Source organism: Orbicella faveolata, unplaced genomic scaffold, assembly GCF_042242905.1.
Source record: "Orbicella faveolata isolate gen_17 unplaced genomic scaffold, um_ofav_v1 contig_47, whole genome shotgun sequence".
In the NCBI taxonomy this organism is placed as follows: Eukaryota; Metazoa; Cnidaria; class Anthozoa; order Scleractinia; family Merulinidae; genus Orbicella; species Orbicella faveolata.
This window is the reverse complement of record NW_028301577.1, coordinates 18,094,721-18,114,894: the sequence shown is the minus strand read 5'-3', so window position 1 is coordinate 18,114,894 and position 20,174 is coordinate 18,094,721. Positions and strand designations below refer to the sequence as shown.

The following is a 20,174-nucleotide window of genomic DNA, read 5'->3' as shown; positions in this document are numbered from 1 at the left end:
AGCTCTGTAATCATAAGGTTTGAGATTTTGCTATGGCTTTCCGGGTGCGAAAACTTTTCGGGACCTTCGAGAAACTGGGCTCCAGGACTCAGTACTATGTTGTACCCTTTGCTTACCCTCGTATTCTCAGATATCACTCCACAAGATAATTTCTCTCCCTTGGTCCAGATCTCATTGACCTGAGCACGCACCCCTGAACGTGAAATCTTCTTGGTGACATAAACACATGAGCCAACCAATTGTTTAGAAAATCGCCACATCTCACTTCTTGAGACGAACTGGTCCTTAAACAGTAATTCAACCAAATCAACAGATACATCCTTTGGTTCAACCTTGGTGACCTCCACATCCCAATACGTCCTCAGCTGGAAGACGTTTGCAACAGACTGCTCAATGCTGATTGTATCTTTCTGTTGGAAATCAGGACTGATCGATTTAATCTGCAGTAGCAGCCGAGTGTTGTCTTCATCTGGGTGATGAATTTCTAAAATGTCTCCTACATTTTCGTTCGGGAATTCCTTTGGATTTATGATAAGCTCATCTTCGCTGAAGTTCTGCTGGTGAACCCATAACTTAAAAAGCTTCATCCTTTAACGCGTTTAAATCAGATTGGAACCTTAATCTGAACAAACCAGCGATTTCTGCTTCGCAAAATAGAGTTTTCCACCATTATTGATCACCATGTTGTTTTCAACAGATACCGCTGTCCATGTGATCGGAGCTTCCAGGCGCGCCTGGACCAGAGCCTCTGTAGCACTGGGGACGAGAAATATATAGCGAGTATCCTGTCCCATGTGGTGGGTGAAGCACATGTACGAAGTGTACATGTTCTCAGTTACGAGTTTAGAACTTGAAATAGTTTAATTCAACGATCAAGATGCGTGCACTAATTCAAAGGTTTGCTTTGGTGAGACAAGCCCGAAAACTGACGAGATTTTCGTCTGAGGCACTTCAAACTGATCAAACGCAAGTCCGCAATTACACTGACAATGGTAGTAAGCTTATTGAAAGTGGCACACCACGACTCAGGTAATATGGGATTTATCAGCAGCAAAATAATGCAGCAAAATAATGTTAACAATGTTTAAATGTATTTTGCCTTCTGCATAAATTGTAAAAACTCTAAGGAACATTCTGAAGGAAACCATTAAAGCTCTGACATATAATTTAACTGACGTGCGAATGGCATTGGTATTCAATTATAGGCATCCAGTTACAAAAAATCAAAATTGCATACCTGTAATTAGACACCCAAGTGATAGCGCACTGATTATGTGACAAAAGGGTGCATGGAGAACCAATATCACAATTGAGAATTTTGTTGGAGATATGATCAGCTGTGAAATCATATAGCGAGATCACAAGTATTCCATTTGTATGAACTTGAAAATTAACTTGACTGAAAATTAATGCAGGCTCAACCAGTGAATCCCATCCAGGGGGGAGTAGAAATACTCCTGGTCCTTTCATGCTACAGAAACCGGGATAAGCTCCGGCCTGATGGGCCACTTGGCTCGTATGCAGACTTTACCAGCCAGTGAATTATCACAGTACCTGTTATTGAGAAAAAGTTTTATGATCTCTTCAGAATGGCAGCATCCCTTAACAAACGGAAACACAGAGATAAACATAACCGCATCATCCTGGAGGGATGGCGTCTTGTAAAGGAAGCTTTGATGGCCAACGCCAGAGTATTAGGTATATTCTACAGTGATCCAGGCCTATTGGATCATATTGACACTTCAAATTTGCCAAATAACTGCCTTGCTCAAGTAAGCCAAGAAACAATGGAAACTTTATCAAATGCCGTCACACCCCCTGGTATTGTTGGTGTGTTTAAACGACCAAGACAAGGAGAAGGAGGAGAATTAAGGAGCAACAGTGAACTTGAAAATCGTCTGACAGTGTTATGTGATGGCCTGAAAGATCCAACAAACTTAGGTATAAGTAGTGACCATCACATTTTACGTGTATACAGCAGTTACATGTACATGTAGGTTAAGTCTGTATACGAGCCAAGTGGCCAATCAGGCCAGCGCTTATCTCCAGTTTCTGTAGCATGGATTGACTAGGAGTATTTCTACTCCTCCCTGAATGGGATGCTAGTTCATCGCAGGGTTACCCCCCAGCATTAAATTTATTAGTACCCATTTATGCATCTGCAAAAAGAGGTACAGTGAGAATAAAGTGTCTTGCCTAAGGACACAACACAAGTTGACAGCCAGGGCTTGAACCCAGACTGCTCAATCCAGAGTTGAGCGCACCAACCATGAGGCCACCGTGCCTCCCAGTGTAGCAGTACCCCAATAACCTTGTTTGGTTCTGAAAGTTTTGGTAAATGTTATTTCTGGTGTTTCTGGCATGGTGGGGTAATGGACGTCGGTGGACTGGACTCCAGGTTGACTGGTCTTGGATTGAGCCCTTATCGGGGTCATTGTATTGTGTTCTTGTGTAACAAACTTACATCTCACAGTGCCCCTCTCTATCTGAGAATATCATTAGGTAATAGAAAATTAAATGCTGGAGGCAAACTTGCTATTGACTAGCAAGTTTACCTCAAGGAGAAGGAGGAGAATTACGTCAAGAAGAAGGAGGAGAATTAAGGAGCAACTTGTAGAGAGGAATAGAAATACTGCTAGTCAACTACTTGTGCTATTGAAAATGAAGATATGTGCCAGCCTATTGCATTTGCTACTTGACTCAAGACTTAACCTATATCCGATTGGTTTTTTATTGGCATAACTGACCCTTAAAACTTGAATATAGCAAAACAACTGGTTATCAAAGCTGTGTGGCCGTTACAAAATGCTACTGGTTTAGTAGGATGATTTACTTAATTGATTATTGTAATAAGTATGCTAATTATTGAACTGTTAGCCTGCATGAGCATTCATGAGCAGCTAAACATTCTGGGTTTTTTCACCTGTTTCATCCTTAAAGTGTATTTTCCAATAAAAATGTGAAAACGATTTTCTCATCATTATACATTACTTATACATCGACTTCAATCTCTTTTTCAGTAGCCTTACAACCAGTACCTTGATCAAAATGATACATTTTGTCTTGTTTTATTCAGCAAATTATTTCTCTGAACATGAACTTGTTTCTCTTATTGTGTTCTCTAGGTACTTTAGTGCGGATTAGTGCAGCAGCTGGGTGCCAATCTTTTGTCACTTCAATTGGCTGTGTTGACCTGTGGGATCCAAAAGTATTACGATGTGCCGCTGGTGGACACTTCTATGTTCCACTTCATTACAACTTGAACTGGGAAGAGATCGAGACACTTATAAAAGACAAAAGGATTTTTCTTGCGCACAACAATATCCTTGGTGAGAAAATTTTTCTGACAATTTTTGTTGTGTACTGTAGTTGAGATTTGTTTGCATTGTATGGTTACTGTACAACTTGGTAATTAATGGCTTCTCAGGGAAAGTATTAGCCAATGTGCCGTAGGCTAAGAAAACTTATACTTTAAAAGTTTAATTGTTGTTTTACATCTTTCAAAATACAAGCAACCTAGAGCTGATCAATTTAATTTGCATCTGTGATTTAAAATTTTCTAACTTTTCATATTTTGTTGTTTCCATCAGATGAACTCAGCATTCCAACGTCAGAATATTTTCAAGTAGACTGGACTCTAGGACCCAGTGTTCTCATCATCGGGAATGAAGCCACAGGCTTGGGAGAAAATGCAAAGAACTTGGCATGCCAAAATGGTGGACAACTAGTTCATGTGCCAATGGCGAACACAATTGACAGTTTAAGTGCAGCAATGGCTGGAACAGTAATTATTTATGAGGCTTACAGACAATGCATTACTACAAAACAATTCAGAGACAAGACTAGAACATAAAAGAATATTATATTTTTAAAAATTTAATCGACTGGCAAAATGGCCATCAGTAGTACTTCAACTGTGACCTTGATTCTGGGGATGTAATGTGTCATATTAATTTCTCCCTGCAAAGAACAGCCAGCGCAGCTCCTGTTGATGCATCTACATTTTCATGCAGCACCAGTGGCAATCCAAAAACCTGCTCAACTTGTTTTTGGAGAACCTGATTTCTCATCAGAGCACTACCTGTGCCTACAATTCTTTGCACACCATGCAATTGCAGGAATTCCCTTGACATCATTTTCTGCACATTTTCCACAAGACCTCGAGAAAGAGCCACTCCAATGTCGCCAAGTGAGATATTTTCTGGTGTAACATTAGTCACCTGTCCCAGTTGATCTGGAAAGCGCCTTTCCCCCCAGAAAGTAGGATCCACTTTCAGTGATGTTGAACCTTTTTTCTCAGCGTAGTAAAGAATTCTTTGATAAATTTCATCTGTAGATGGAAGGCTGTCATTCACACCAAGATCCTTCATCCATGACATTAACATCTTTACATAGACAGCAAAAACATTACCACCTGTTAAGATAAAAGATGATTACCACTTGTTAGTAATTACTTTTATCATTGGCATGTTCAAGATTTTGCTTAGCCTGTGAACACAGATGGAACAAAAGCGGGAAATCCTTCTGTGTTCACAGGCTTGGTTATATTATCATGATAAATTTTTACATTCAAATACAATGATTTGATATGTTTTTCTATGCAATAAAATGGACAGCAATAACTTTACAAGTCATGCGGTCTTTAAAGGCAACAGTTTGATAAATTGACAGTCATGCTCATTCCATTGCATTTTATTGCTATAGAAACATAAGACTCAGGCTTGAAAACAGCCGTTGTGTGTACTAATGCACAACAGTACTCTTAATTCTTAATGTCACATCCACACAGGGTTTTAGCCAGGATTTGAAAAGTAGGTGTACAAAATGTGCTATAGAGCCTGCTCAAATAAACAATTTATAAAGCAACATATGAAAAAGAAACAATTTTCTTTAATAATTGGCTGTCCACAGGATGCCTGGATGCTCATCTGGCTAAAAGCCTGTATCCACAATAATATTTTAGAGCTTCAAAGGCTCATTATTGTACACTACACAGGATTTTTGGTGCGGCTCAATTTTCATCCTTGCTCCAACTACCTAATGCAGGATTTCATACAGCCACAGGGCACCAGGTAGATTGGCAGGCTGTGAGGATGATTTTGCCCACCTGGTCTGACCCTCTAGTACCTGAAAGTGAGGCAGCTGTAATGACCTTCCTTCCTTTAAAGAATGGAAGAAGCTGCAATGCTTCCCTTGTAACGTTTTTAGCTAGATTTGGAGAGTCTCCACTATCAATGGCACAGACACTATCAGGAACAACAACAGCTAGCTGACAGGAAGTACCAATATTAAGAACTGAAAATAAATAATAAACGAAATCAGAGTGAGTTAGAGATACACCCGGAGATACATATTGATGACCTTTTATGACAATAAAATAAATGTTATACATCATCAAATGACCAGAATGTTATTATAGATGTCCAACTGGAATCTTAAGGAATGACATCATCATAATTGACATTTCCTGTGTTGCATGATGACAGAAGCAAGCAGATGAACAGAGAGAAAATGTCAATGCTGACCACTGGCCAAAATGTAGCAAACATTTTACAGGGCAACTTGTCACATGCCTGTAACATGGAGCCAAGTTTTGCAGGTCTAATTTTGATCATGGAAGTTACTGTTAAGAAGCATCAAATTTGTGACACCTTTAATGGGGTGAAAGATCTTCAAAAAGTTCACTGTGATGTGGTTGAGGTTCAGCAAAACACATTAACATAAGGGGAGATAACTAGCTCACTTATGGGTCCAGAATTCTGGGTTTGGTATTGATAAGAAGTTCAAATGTTTGGAAACTTGACTGTGTTAACTAACTTTAGGCTTGATTCTCATGTGCTGTCTCTCTCTCTCTCTCTCTCTCTCTCTCTCTCTCTCTCTGTTCCTTCCCAATACCATTGGGGAGGAGTGTGGGCTCCATTTTTCCAAGACAGTGGCTGGGGATTAAGCCTAAGTATTAACATCACCTGCATCACTCTGCTGAGACATACTGGCAAGTACTGAACACTGGAAGTCCCCCAGTCCCACCCCCACAGGTGTTCCAACAGGTATATTGTAGAATGCTCTTTGCAGTTTACCAGCCACAGCATCAGGCGTGACCACCACTGGCAGGAGGTGGGTGGGAAATTTTGCATGTTCTAGGCTGTAATATATACATAGAAGAGAGAAGTTAAAACAGTGTTGAAACACAGATATTATAATGTGTAGTTCCACAAAAGATCCATACCTCCCCAATGGAAGGGATTTTTTCTAACCGCCACCCCCTCCCCTCCCCCCCCCCCCCCCCCCTCTGGAGACTCCAGTTAAACTTCATAGATCTCTTTAAATTTTTTGGTCTTCCAGAACCCCCACCCCTCAGGAAATTCCAATCCCTTCTGTGGGGGAAGTATGGATATTTTCTGGAACTGCACAATTGGACCATGAGGGACCTACATGTATCTCCAGTGATAAGGTTAAGCTGTCTTGATTGTTTTTTGTTTTTGTTTTTTGGCATCTGTTTGCTGACATTGTTCCAAGCAGTACCCAGCCCTGTATATCCATTTACTTGAAAATTAATTATCGTGCTAAATTAGAACTACTATTGGTCGGAGATTGAAGTGCAATGTTTGACGAAGAACAGAAATTGAGCAATGTTCTAAGGGAGGTGGCCAGTTAACTTACACGTCTAACTCCCATGTCATGTTATCGACATGAAAATATCCCCAGCTAACAGCATTGTGTGTAGACATAGAAGGCTTGTCCATTTGACACAAAACACACACAATTAAGTCCATAATAGTTCCAGCACAGTCAAAACGTTCCAAAAGATAAGGACGGTTTCTTTGAAGCCAGAAAAGACTAGCACATCCAAAACCAGTAGAAATAGCAGCATTCGTGCGAGAAGCGGGGAGCGTGGCCAAAAATTCGCTTGTACATCTTCGATCCTCCCAAGTAATCAAATGCGAAACATTGTCCCTAGCTCTAAAATAGTCACGAAATTCTGATGTATTCCAAGTCACGCAAGATTGGCCTTTCCACATCACGCAGCCATGCATTTGTCCACATATCCCGATACTGCTCACTTTGACCAGAAGATGGGTCGACAGCTGCCCTAAAACATGGTGTAAACTGGCAAGAATTTTTGCCACATCTTGCTCTGCGAAGTCCAAGTCTTCGACGCAAATATTCGCCCCTGTCTCACAACTAAAACTTTCAACGACATCTCTGGTGTTATTTCGCAGCAGGGATACTTTGATCGAGGTTGTTCCTACGTCGATTCCGAGAACGAAAGATTCAGAGACACAATCCACCATCTTGTTTTGTAACGCAACACTCCTTCAAGAAATGTTGCGTGTGTCATGAGACTCTTCCTGTATTTTACATCACGTCAACACCTAACCCATAGCATTAGATTACTTCTTTCAGAGTACTGTATTTTTCGGTTTCTTCTCGTTTTCTTTCACTTAAGAAGCTTTAAGATGAGAGTAGCAATAATCGGAGCTGGAGCTAGTGGCCTTACTTGTATAAAATGCTGCAAAGACGAAGGTTTGGAGCCGGTGTGTTTGGAACAAGAAGACTCCATCGGAGGCTTGTGGTATTACACCGATGAGGAACGCCATGGCTCTGTTTACAAGTCCACTGTCATCAACACCAGCAAAGAGATGATGTGCTTTTCGGATTTTCCTATCCCTAAAGAATACCCCCCATTCATGCATCACGACTGGATCATGAAATATCTTCATCTGTACGCGAAATCGTTCGATTTGTACAAGCACATTCGATATCGGACAAAGGTCGTGGACCTTGGGAAAGTGACTGATTTCGAAGAGAGCGGAAAATGGGAAATCTTCTTTCAAGATCTAAACAGTAAAGATCCCAAAGAAGTGAAAAAAGAAGTGTACGATGCTGTCATGGTATGTGTGGGCCACCACTCAGAGCCTTCGTGGCCAAGTTTTTCTGGAATGGACGAGTTTACAAGGCTCAAGATGCACAGCCACGCATACAAGGACTTCAAACCATTTGAAAACAAAAATGTCCTTGTGGTTGGTACGTATTGAGATTGTTCTCTTTTTGGGTGTAACTGTTAACATCAAATGCACATCCCTACTTTCCACCTCAGGCTTACCCTACTATCCACTATCCATCCCACCCACCTCTGCTTTCCCCTCCCCCTGTTGTCCCTTGCCCCTTGTCCCCATGTACCCCTCTCTAGATGAGACTCCCGAAGGCCAGGGTCTGAGAAAGCCTAACAGGGGTTTTTTTTTTTTGTCTTTTGAATAATTCTCTGCGAGTTTGCAGGAAAGCTGGTAATAAATACACATTAGGTCATTTCTGATTGAAGCGATATGAAATGAAATCGCTCACAGCTTGAGCTGCGAACTGTTATTGTTAAACTTAATAATATGTCAAACCAAGCTATCAAACTTATTTTAATTGCTGAGAATTGTACATACTTTTATGATCCAGTGGTAGACATATAGTGTTAGGGACCTTAAGATCGAGGTACAACATTAAGTACAAAAATCTACAGTGAGTGAGATCATGACATGTCATGTCTATCACATTTCCTGAATCTCTCCTTCTATCAGGCAGTGGCAGAGAGTAGTCATTAGGCCCTGGGAACACGATCACTTTGACAATAGAAACTGAGCCGTTCAGACAGTTGTACCTGAGTATATTGTACTTGTTCACATACAGTGGAATCGCAATTTCTCGTACCCTCATTTTTTCGAACCTCCCGATAACTCGAACCAAAAGTAGTTCCCTGTACCACTGTAATTTTACCCCCGATTTCTCAAACTCTCTGATTTTTCCAACCAATTTTCTTTTCCCTTGGAGGTTCGAAAAATTGAGATTCCGCTGTAGTAGTACCTCAATGTGGAGGTCTCAATCTGAAGGTCTCATTCTGGAGGTGTACCAGGAAACTACGCCACGTCTACAAATTCTCTGATAGGTTTCAGCACAGGACTTTTTTTTTTTTTTTTTTTTTTTTTTTTTTGTGGACATCTTTCATTCTTTATTTTACAGACTTAATTGTGATATTGTTTTATTTGTTTTTTTGTTTTTTTTTTTATTATTATTAATTATCTATTGTTTTACAGCACGCATACTTACATTATTAATTACAAAAAACTACGTATAAAACTACAACAATACAGCTACTTACGCTAATTACAACTTGCTCTAATTACAATGCTTGACGAAACAACAGTATTATTTAAACTGCTTACGTTACACTACTTTTTAATCGCGGACAATTACTACAAACTTTTACTACGGTTACTAGAACTAGTGAAAACTGCAAAAAAAAAAAAAAAAAAAAAGACAAAAAAGCGACAATTTACAGTATATTTAGCTATATTTACAGTTTAACTTGCACCTTTGCTCTGCTAGTTTCTATTTCTATTTTGTTTTTAAGGATAGCCAAGAAAGCGTCTAAGAAATAATCTTCCTCATTTTTTGAAGCAGTGTAAATATAATATTTTGCAATTATTGTACAGAGGTTTAAACCGAGACACAGAGGCACGGTGTCTGTGATGCCGTAAAGTATTTGTGCTTCAGAGAGCGTGATTACAGTATTGTTTTTTCTGTACCACCAATCAGTAAACTCTGTCCAAAACAGCTGGACGTTGGGGCAAGTTACGAAGAGATGTGTAATTGTTTGCTTTTCAGCACATAAATGACAGCGGTCGTGCTCTTTAATACCAAATTGATGTAATGCAGCATTGGTGGGTAAAATATGGTGTACAATCTTGAACTGAAACATCGAGAGTTGAATATCTTTAGTGGCCTTGAAAGGCATCATGTACGTTTGATAAATTTGCTGGTCGTTCAAATTAGCTCTTTTCAGTCTTTTTTCGGTGGTGGCAGAAACGAACTTCTTTTCAACAAGGTAGTTAGTAGCAAGTTTGCAAGAGAGCTTCTCAAGGGGAATTCTATCCATGTTTGTAGGTTCCTTCGAAGGCGGCTGTAATTTGCCTTTCAAAGTTTTAATCCAGTTAGATGGAATTGCTTGGCATAAACCGTAATAGGTTAGAAAGTTAGTTTTAAGGGCAAAGTGAGAGCAGAAATCTTGGTAAGATGTAAATGTGTCACCGTTGAAGATATCTCTAATTTTTTCTACACCCGCTTCATGCCATTCTTTGTAGTACACTGAGTAGTTACCAATCCTGATGAATCTATTGTTCCAAAGAATTTCATCAAGTATTTCCTCTTCTGAGGACGGAGTAAACAAATTGATTGACTGCCAAGCCAACAAGGCTTTCTCGTAAAATTTGAGAGGAATTCTTACATTGAGATTTTTGAGATCAAAATTGCACTTAAGGAGAAATTTGCCACCACATTTTTCTAACATGGTAACAGGGATATGCGTCCAGCTCGCGGAAGGGTAACCGTTATCAAGTCTTCGGATCCAGGTCGCTTTGAGAGCGTTGTTTATTGCATCAAAATCAGGCATTCCAAGACCTCCTTTTGCTCTCGATCCAATCATTGTGGTTTGCTTTATCTTTGGGGTTTTCTTGCGCCATACGAATTGGGATATAACTTTATTAACATTTTGAATGAAATTAGATGTAACAGGGAGGACAGCGGTGTTATAAATAAGTTTGGAAAGGGCTAGTGCTTTTAGGATGACAATACGGCCATGTAGAGTTAAGTTCCTAGGGTACCACAGGTTAAGTAGGGAAGTCATTGAAGACAATTTCTGTTCAAAGTTCTTTTGAAAGGCAGCCTCTTCATCATAGGAGAAGTGTATACCGAGCGCAAGTATGGGATCTTTTGGCCATGTTATGTCTAGAGGTTCCTCCAAGTTGTTTTTGTTTGCGCCCAGCCACATGCCCTCTGTTTTACTTTTGTTTACTTCGAAACCTGAGCAGTTTTGAAAGGCATTGAGCAGTTGGAATAAATTTTGGGCAGATATACTATCGGAAACAAAAACAGTGGTATCGTCTGCGTATTGTGAAATTTTGAATTCTTTTCCGTAAATATTGATTCCTTGGATACCTGCATTAGACCTTATTGCGTTAGCAAGAATTTCGGCGCAGAGCACAAACAGGGAGCCAGAAAGTGGGCACCCTTGGCGAACACCTCTTTGTAGATTAAAGAAAGCGGAGGCGTAACCATTATTTGTTACACAGCTTGAACAGTCAGCGTAAAAGGTTCGAATCCACTGTTGTAACTGCGGGCCGAAATTTAAAGCCTCCAAGGTCTTAAAAAGGAAGTTCCAGTCAACGGTGTCGAAGGCTTTTTTAAAGTCAATAAAAATCGCCATGCCGGGAATGTTTTCCAGCTCAGTTATCTTCATGATGTCATTGATGAGTCTAATATTCTGTCCTATGTAGCGGCCCTTGACATAGCCAGTTTGGTCTTCATTTATTAATTTGGGAAGGACTTTAGCGATTCTGTGAGCTATTGATTTTGTTGCTATTTTATAATCAACATTAAGTAACGTTAATGGTCTCCAATTTTCTAAATACAGCCGGTTCTTTCGTTTTTTTGGTATGACCTTTATTATACCTTGTCTTTGAGTGATATTTAGTTTTCCTAATTTATGGGCGTAATTAAAACTTTCTACCATTTCTTCGCCGAGTAGATGCCAGAAGTGCAAATAAAACTCAACCGAGAGGCCATCACTGCCTGGGCATTTGTTTTTGGCACACTGTTTGAGGACATTGAAACACTCGCTTTTAGATAAAAGCTGTTCAAGCTCATGCAGGTCGTGCTCTTCTAACTTAACCAGGTTAGGGTCTTGTAGGAAGGCATTATGTCTGTCACTATTGCAGGGGGCCTTTGCATACAAATTTTCATAAAATGCTCTTTGCATTTCTAAAATCTCATTTTCACAGGTAGTTTCCCTTTCTTCGTCCGTTTTAAGTCTAGTTATATGTGTTTTTGTGAACCTACTTTTTTCGAGATTTAAAAAGTATTTGGTGTTTTTCTCCCCTTGTTCATGCCAACGTATTCTGCTTCTAATCATTGCTCCTTCAGTTTTATATTCAGCAATCTGGTTGAGTTGGGCTCTTAATTGGTAAAGCTTCGCAATGTTTTCTTTTGATCTATTTGATTGCAGTAAGGTCATCATGTCGTCAATTTCTTTTTGAAGGTCGCGTTCCTTATTTCTTTTTATTCTATTTTTCCTTTTTGAATATTGGACGCAAAATCCTCTTATCTCCATTTTGAGCATGTCCCAGTACAGGCCTTTGTCAGCGAGATAGCTGTGTTTATTTTTGTATTCGGGTATTTTGCTTTTGAGCTCATTAATGAAGTTTGCGTCTTTTAACAACGAGTTGTTAATTTTCCAAAACCCGGGTCCCCGTTTAGCATATTCTTTGGATTGTAAAGTAAAAGCGATAGCGCTGTGATCGGATATTGTGGGGTTGATGATGTTTATATCAATGGCAGACGGCAATTCTTTCGAAACAAGCCAGTAATCCAAACGACATTGCACTTTCAAGGAATTATCGCGCCATGTGTATTGTTTTTTGTTGGGATGTTGATCTCTCCAAATGTCTTGAAGTTTGAATCGTCCGACTAAGCCTTCAATCTCATCAATGACTTTTTGTTTCTTTTGAACCGGAGCTCCACCTGTTTTATCTATAGGTGCTAATGAGCAATTCAAGTCGCCTCCCAAGATGATTTGTGAATCTGCATACGGTAAAAGAATGTTGTCAAGGTTACGAAAAAACGCTGTCTGAGCGGTAATGTCATTTGGCGCGTAAATATTGCTTAGCAAGAAGGACGATTCAAACATGTTGGTTTTTAGCAACAGATACCGACCTTCCTTGTCAGCGATGGCGCTTTCGATTTCAAAATCTAAATTTGGCTTGAACAATACCATCACACCTTTTGAATGCGTGGTACCGTGGCTATAATAAATTTTCCCTCCCCATTCAGCTTTCCATATTTCTTCGACACTTTTGGATGAATAGGTTTCTTGTAAAAAAGCGACGTCGAATTTTTGGTTATGAAGCCATCTGAACACCCGCCGCCTCTTTCTAGCTTGGTTTAAACCTCTTACATTCAAAGAACAAAAGGAGAGTCTAAAAGGAACAGTCATGGGTTTTTTGCAGCACAGATTCTATGTGATTCATTGAGAAAGATGCTAAATAGCGATTTTGAACTGTCAACAAACACAGCAAACACACTATAAACAATGAAATAAAATGCGACATTAAAGTTAAACTATATAAACGGGGTGACTCGAACGTGGGGACTAAACATAACATGAAGAGAGCACATGCTGCTCGGTATTTAACTAGACCTCTGTAGGCAAACATTAGCGAGATCTACAAACTAACCTTTAAACTGGGCTTGGCTGAGCAAGGAACCCAGAGAAACAAGAGAAGAGAAAAAAATATATCTTACGTTAGCTCCGTTGGAAGGACTATAGCGATTCGGTTGGAGTGTATACTTGTCCATTGATGTACAGTTTGTCGAAGATGAGTTTTGCGTCTTGACCTCTCTTCTTTGCGTCTTTAAGAATCGGGACAAGTGCTTTTCTCTTGTCGACGATTTCTTTCGGGAAATCGCATGCCACAGCGAAATCAGTTCCTTTAAGATATTTTGCCCGAGATAAGACAAACTCCTTGTCTTTGTAAAAGGAAAATTTTGCAATAAGTGGTCTAGGTTTTTCATCTGAGGAATTAGCTGGTTTTCCGACGCGGTGAACGCGCTCCAAATAAATCTCGCTTGCATCTTCTTTGCTTATTTTGAGGTTTTCCTCCATGAACTTTCTCAAGATTTTTTCAGATTTTTCTGCCGATTCATTCTTTTGCTCAGGTAGATTGAAGAAATTGAGATTATTTCGCCGACTGTGACTTTCAAGCTTGATGGCTCGTTGCTTTTCTTCGTTAGCTTGTTTTGTTAATGAGATCACACTTTTGTTTAGCTCGTTGATGGCAAGTTCTTGAGTAGCCAGCTTCTTTTGTAGCCCTTCAATTGAAGTATGGGCAAAACTCAGGCTATCTTCTAGCTCCTTGTTCTTTTTCTCCAGGTTTTCTTGTTTTTGTTTGAGTACTTCCATTTCTCCGATGCAGGTTAAGGCCTTGTCAAGTTTGCTGTTAATCTCGGCGAGTGATTCCGCCATGTTTGTACAGCCGTGGCAATATTCTATCTCGCAGTCCTCATTATCAGTTTGCGAGCCTTTACTTCGTTTTCTTCTTTTGCGAGTGGAGCTTTCCTTGGTTGCTTGTTGTTCATCTGCCATTTTCTCAGCTCTCGGGCTCCCTAGGAGGATTACATTTGCTTTGAAGGCGGAGCGCTTCAGAAGACGTCCGACCTCGCCGAAAGCTAGACCCAGTCCCAGACCCAGCACAGGACTGACACATGCAGTAATTCTCTTACCACAATGCCAAATAAAGCAAGAATTACCTTGTGTTTTGCCGAGTTTCTAATTAAGACCCTTTCTCAACACTGTTGCAATGGTTGGAGATGACCCTTTAACCAGTCAGACCCACAGGGGAATGAAATCAATCCATTTACCACAACTGAAGCAGAAAGGCTGAAATTAAACTTTGCAGCAGGTATATTTGCCGCCCTCTGAGGAAGTCATATTTAGTGAAATGGCCCATGGTGCATAAAACTTGGGAACACTGCCAATCCAAAAGTAACTTTTATTTTATTCTAAAAAAAAAAAGCACTGTATGTTTTCTATGATAGACCATGATAAACAGGTGAACCTCACTGTCTCAAACTTGGCTATCTTAAATTCCCTCTTATCTCAAACTTTAATCATTTTTACGTGGATATTCTTGTTTCAGTCAGTCATTTTTCAGTCAGTCATTTTTCAGTCAGTCATTTTTCAGTCAGTCATTTTTCAGTCAGTCATTTTTCAGTCAGCTCAATCTTGAACCCCTGCCATCTTGAACTAACTTTTGTTTACCTTAAGAGCTTGAGAAAGCGAGGTTTTACCTTCACATGGCACAAAAATATGCTTGGATATTAAAATTTTGTCCACAGACATTATTTGTTCCAAGAAGCAAACAGTTTTCCAAGAGGGAAGCTCGAGGAAAACTGTGAGCTTCAAGGAACAGATACTGTCCAAGGGCAAATATCCGACCATATGTTAACGTCAAATGGAGGCTACTGTGTTTATTATCCTTTTTTCTCCTCTCTTGTGCAGGTATTGGAAACTCTGGAGGTGATATTGCTGTGGAACTTAGTCGCCATACCTCCCAGGTGTTCCTCAGCACTCGACGAGGAGCATGGGTCTTGTCCCGAATGGGGAAAGGCGGGGAACCTTTTGACCAACAGGCAATTAGGCGATTTGCATCTCTGATACCAATACCAATTCAGTTGTACCTCTTTACCAAAACAGTAAACAACAGATTTGACCATGAAGCGTTTGCATTACGACCCCAGCATCCACTCACTGGTCAACATCCAATGGTCAATGATGATCTCCCTCACCGCATTATTGCTGGAGGTGTTGTTATTAAGCCTAATGTGACCAGCTTCACCAAAACTGGAGTTGTCTTTGAAGATGGCACCCAAGTGAATGATTTAGATGCAGTGATCTTTTGCACAGGGTATAAGATAGGCTTCAAGTTTATAGATCACTCCATTCTTCCTGTAAGCGATAACAAGGTTGAATTATACAAATACGTGTTTCCCCCTAACCTTGCCAAACCAACTCTTGCTGTTTTTGGATGTATCCAGCCACTTGGTGCGATTTTTCCAATATCTGAGCTCCAAGCACGGTGGGCAACGAGAGTGTTTTGTGGGAAAACATCACTTCCCCTGAAGAGCATTATGATGGAAGACATCGAAAAGAAAAGAAAAACAATGCAAGAGAGGTATTATGCCTCAAAACGGCATACCATACAGGTTAGACTACGAGTCTTATACATGAAATCAATATTAGACAAATTCTACTAGTTCACTGATAGCTACTGATACAAATGCTGCAATCTGATGGGTTGAGCTATGAAACACTTTCAGTCACTGGTGTTCAATGGCTGGAGCTCGTCTATAAAATGGGGACTTTCAGTTTCTTATTTACCTAAATTCTTAAGGGGACTTAAAGAAGGACATTCACCCTTACTTGACTTAACAGACTCAAAATTGCTGAAAAAAACTGATGTGTGCGTGTACACAACTGCAAGTTTCAAATGATAGTTCAGTCGACCTCATAATCATCATCTATCGCCTCATGGAAATTGCGAGCCTGTCGTCTAATTTATTGTGGTCACTGTTAAACTATCAAAAACTTCAGTTAGGGCCCGGACGCACTGAGCAAATTTTCGTTTATTTTGCAAAAAAGTCTGTCACCAGTACAGTTCCCTGAGACAAGTGCGCCCGGTGATTTTTAGATCTACCAAATTTTGTCAAGGCTTGCCAAACTTCAAGATGCCGTCGTCCTGCCTCGGAGCGGGATAAATTTTTGTGAGGTGTGAAATCTGACAGATTTGTCAATTTACACGCCATGATTTGAAGGAAAATGTCAATCAAGAAAATTTGATCTCTTTTTTTTAGTCGGAGTTTTTCAATCCAAAGCCCGCCAAAATTATTTCATACTTGCGCGGCAATCAAACGGTGAAGAGGGAAGATTGGTACCTCGGTATGCTTCATGACGATCCTTACTCAGAATATAACTATTACTGTTCCCAAGTTTATGTTCCAGCGGCATCTCCAGGGCCAAGTACAGTTCAATTTGTCAGCATTTGTACATCCCTATGCAAACCGACCAAACATCTGTATGCAAACCACCCGAGTCAGCCGAGTACATGTACAAGTACTCGTGGTTAACAAATATTTTGCTGTCTCTCAGTGCGCCCACGCTTGACAAATTGAAAATTTGGCAGAGACACATTTTCTCGAGATTTTTGGAAGGGCCAAACAAATTTTGCCAGTCCAGTGCGTCCGGACCGTTATTCCTCCATTATTTTTGCATCGAATTTTTTGACTCTTTTGTCTCCAAATCCCTTGGCTTTCTAAATTCCAATATGGCGTGTGGAAGGCAATGACTGGCATGAAGCAATGATGAAGAAATGAATTAAAGCACGGTAAACGATGTGAAAACCCTAAGAACGCTACTGGGATAGTTTGCTTGTTCAAACATGGTTGTTAACATAGCATAACGGACCCAACAACCATTGACAGCCCCAAACAATAATGATTGATAATGATTAAACGTTGAAGTAAACCAGCCAAATAATTAAATTCGTGAGTTGGGGGATCATTTCACTTGCATATTTTTCACTAGTCTTCTCAAAAATCATGATTTAAGTCTTGCAATATATTGTGCGTGGAACTATTTCCTAATTGAAATTTCAATAATCACCAATTGGTTAATCAATTAACAGGAAACTATTGAAAAGCCGGTCATTCACTTAATATGTTTAACAGTTAATTGATCCTGGTAATTAACTGAAGTCGACTTTTAACGTAGATTGTCACTCTCCAAAAGGAACTGTATGTTTATATACTTCTTACTGAACAATTGTCACCATAAACATTGTCAGCTATGTCAGTTGATAATGTTTTAATGCAATTCATCACTTGCTCGAAGTTTTGGACCGTGGTTGAAACCTTTCTCTTTGATCTCTGCATCGGAGCAACCTGTTTCCCACCAGGTAATCCAATGTAGATCCTCTCCTGAGAGTCTGTGACCTCACCTGGTATCTCACTGAGTATTTTTTCTTTGCTCCTACTTACAGGTTGACTATATTCCCTATTGTGACGAATTAGCCAATGAGATTGGTTGTAAGCCAAACTGTGTGAGGCTCTTTTTCAGCGACCCTGGCTTGGCCCTGCGGTGCTTTTTTGGACCCTGTACGCCGTCGCAATACCGACTCACGGGACCTGGTGCTTGGGTAGGAGCCAAGAAGGCTATTGAAGATGCTCCTGGAAATGTGATTTACGCAACAAAGACACGCGTCTTGCCGCAGAAGGAGAACAACGGGCCTAATACTACTCTCGTTGTCTTGAAATTGCTGGTTTTATTAGTTGTGGTATTTGCCATTTTAATGAGGTTTTTTCGTGAAACCTGATCAGAGTTCATATAGATGACAGCATTTATCGTGTTCGAGTTTCTACTAGTCTCTCCTATATAGGCAGCCTGATAGTTATCGCTAATTTCGCCCTGCCTAGTCCCCAGTCTCCCCACTTTGTTTGGAACGTGGTGAGTGTGGGTGACCTGGACGCAACCTAACCATTGAGCCCCGCGTACCCAGTTTCCGCCTTTCACCGATGAAATACAATGAAATGTGGCTTGGGGACGAGGCAGGTCTACCTTAACATTGCTCAATAGATAATGTAACGCAATTACAAGTTTGTGGGCGATGCGAGTATTGTAGGACTGGAGAATCTTCACGATGGTTGCTGTCAACCCTTGTTGTGTACAGTAGAGGAGTATTGTCCCTATTTAGCGCTAGGTCTCTGGTTGTTCAGTAGTTCGATGGGTGTTTCGTCAAACAAAAGTCAGCATTGTATAGTTGTACTTCTACAAGACTCAATCGAAGCATCGTAAAGTTGTGCTCAGCGTCAAATTAGTTTTAGTTTTATATTGAGAAGTAGAGTTTTAGGCTGAATGGTCACAGTTGGCCATGTACATGTAATAATATTATATCGAAACGACAGGCCGTGTTTGACCACGTTTCCAAACACGGAGAAGAGGGTTGAAAATACGACTCGTAGCGGAGTATTTTTGACGAACTTCGAGGTGTTTGATTTTTTTTATTATTCAATGGAATCTAAAGCTAGGGAGAAAACGAAGAAATTAGATCGTTGTAATTCTGGGCTAAATTAAGATCACATATCTAAACACCGTCACAGTCACGATTTTCTTAGATTAAACTTGATGAATTATTAATGAGTTTGAGAAAAAATATATATATATCATCCAAACGTTCCTTCATTCGTGTCAAATGATTATAATAGTAAACTTAAAAATGATGATGATGATGATGATGGTAATGTTGATAGTTCTTGTCAAAGGCATACATCTTATATATCTTCCTTTTACAATAATTTATACAGAAAATGTAATGACCTTATGTAATAATATTTAAATTGAATAATGTGATAACAGCTTTTTGGGCCGCTTAAGTTGTTATCCTTGTTACTACAGTTAGATCTTACACAAAACAGCAGGTGTTTGTTATGGTTAATGAACTGGAACAGTAACCTCTGACTTAAAAATGCAAAACAAACTAAAACTAATGTATCTGTAACTACTCAGCTCGTTTAGTTTTTACTATTTTGAGTAGTTTTTTTGCTTATTAAGTTTAATGTATTCTTTTGCTGAGTGATATTCTATTTATTATGCAAAATAAAATGGTTGTTGTTGTTGTTGTATCTACGTTGGATTTCTATATTTTCTGATAGCGAAAGCAAATATGTAAAACATACTAAATTATCTTATTTTCTCTCCTCACAGTAACTATTGACGAAATAAAACGTTGTCGAGATAAAGTTGTTTAAAAGATACAGTTGATTGTGAAGAAGGTACAGTGTGGAGTACATGACTGTGAGATGGGCGACAGGGATAAAGATGCTCTTGGGCCATAACAGACATGAGTTTAGGTCAACAAGAAAGGATTATTGGATGGGAAATAAGTTATTATTGATCAATGCAATACCGTGTAAAATCGTAAACTACGGTAATGAGTTAAATCAGAAGTTCATGGTATAAAAGGTAAAATCAGAATTGCAAGCTTGTGAAAGTTCTTAATTGGAGAATAGCTGTTATTGTAGTTGAATCTGCAGTCAAACATTCAGGCATGGAAACGAAGCGAAAGGGTCAACACAATGCAGAATTGACCCTTTCGCCTCGTTTGTGTGTCAAGCCATTGATAACTGCAATAACAGCTACTGACACACGCAATTGACTTGTTCACCATTAGGGGACTTTTCATGAGTAATATGGTCTGATATTCCATATTAGGGGCGAACCATTTTTTTTTTTTAGGGGAGGGGCGCTGCTGAAAAGAAAATCGTGGAGAAAATTGCCCAACACCGTCCCCTCCCCCCACCCCCCGCCAGTCAAGGAAATAATGGTCCGTCCCTCAGTAAAATGATACAACCATGCTTATACAAATGTCGCAATCTGATTGACCGAGCTTCTCAGACACTATCAGGCATTACTGTGCAGTGGTTGGAGGACGTCCAAAAAATGGCAACGTTTTCTCATTTCTTTGATGTTTCGAGGAAGATTAAGAAATATTACTAATGGTAATTTAATTCCAATGAATACTAAA

At 39.8% G+C, this 20,174-nt stretch overlaps 5 protein-coding genes across 6 annotated transcripts in view; 2 read left to right on the top strand and 3 right to left on the bottom strand.

Moving 5' to 3' along the window:
- Positions 1 to 693, bottom strand: part of LOC110041712 (GATOR1 complex protein DEPDC5-like) — a 30,260-nt gene extending 29,567 nt beyond the window's left edge. For both annotated transcript variants that reach the window (XM_089280184.1, XM_089280185.1), the window contains exon 1: positions 117 to 693. In XM_089280184.1, coding sequence (XP_089136310.1) covers positions 117 to 587 — 471 coding nt within the window. In that variant the 5' untranslated portion in view covers positions 588 to 693. The remainder of the gene's footprint in view (positions 1 to 116) is intronic.
- Positions 694 to 782: 89 nt separating this feature from the next.
- On the top strand, positions 783 to 5,399 carry LOC110041716 (rRNA methyltransferase 3, mitochondrial-like). The gene is made up of 4 exons (XM_020747026.2): positions 783 to 1,029; positions 1,589 to 1,941; positions 3,126 to 3,329; positions 3,591 to 5,399. The coding sequence occupies exons 1-4, from the start codon at positions 878 to 880 to the stop codon at positions 3,851 to 3,853; spliced, it is 972 nt and encodes a 323-aa protein (XP_020602685.2). The 5' UTR covers positions 783 to 877; the 3' UTR covers positions 3,854 to 5,399.
- On the bottom strand, positions 2,708 to 7,292 carry LOC110041715 (sedoheptulokinase-like). Its single transcript, XM_020747025.2, has 4 exons — positions 6,661 to 7,292; positions 5,967 to 6,142; positions 5,128 to 5,295; positions 2,708 to 4,414 (listed from the first exon to the last, which is right to left on the bottom strand). Exons 1-4 carry the CDS (start codon positions 7,290 to 7,292, stop codon positions 3,945 to 3,947), a joined length of 1,446 nt encoding a protein of 481 aa, XP_020602684.1. The 3' UTR covers positions 2,708 to 3,944.
- Positions 7,293 to 7,337: 45 nt separating this feature from the next.
- LOC110041713 (flavin-containing monooxygenase 5-like) lies at positions 7,338 to 19,272 on the top strand. Its single transcript, XM_020747024.2, has 3 exons — positions 7,338 to 8,025; positions 15,098 to 15,801; positions 17,634 to 19,272. The coding sequence occupies exons 1-3, from the start codon at positions 7,338 to 7,340 to the stop codon at positions 17,964 to 17,966; spliced, it is 1,725 nt and encodes a 574-aa protein (XP_020602683.1). The 3' UTR covers positions 17,967 to 19,272.
- Positions 13,131 to 14,274, bottom strand: LOC149097448 (uncharacterized). Its single transcript, XM_089280187.1, has one exon. The coding sequence runs from the start codon at positions 14,180 to 14,182 to the stop codon at positions 13,361 to 13,363; it is 822 nt and encodes a 273-aa protein (XP_089136313.1). The 5' UTR covers positions 14,183 to 14,274; the 3' UTR covers positions 13,131 to 13,360.
- Positions 19,273 to 20,174: the final 902 nt, after the last annotated feature.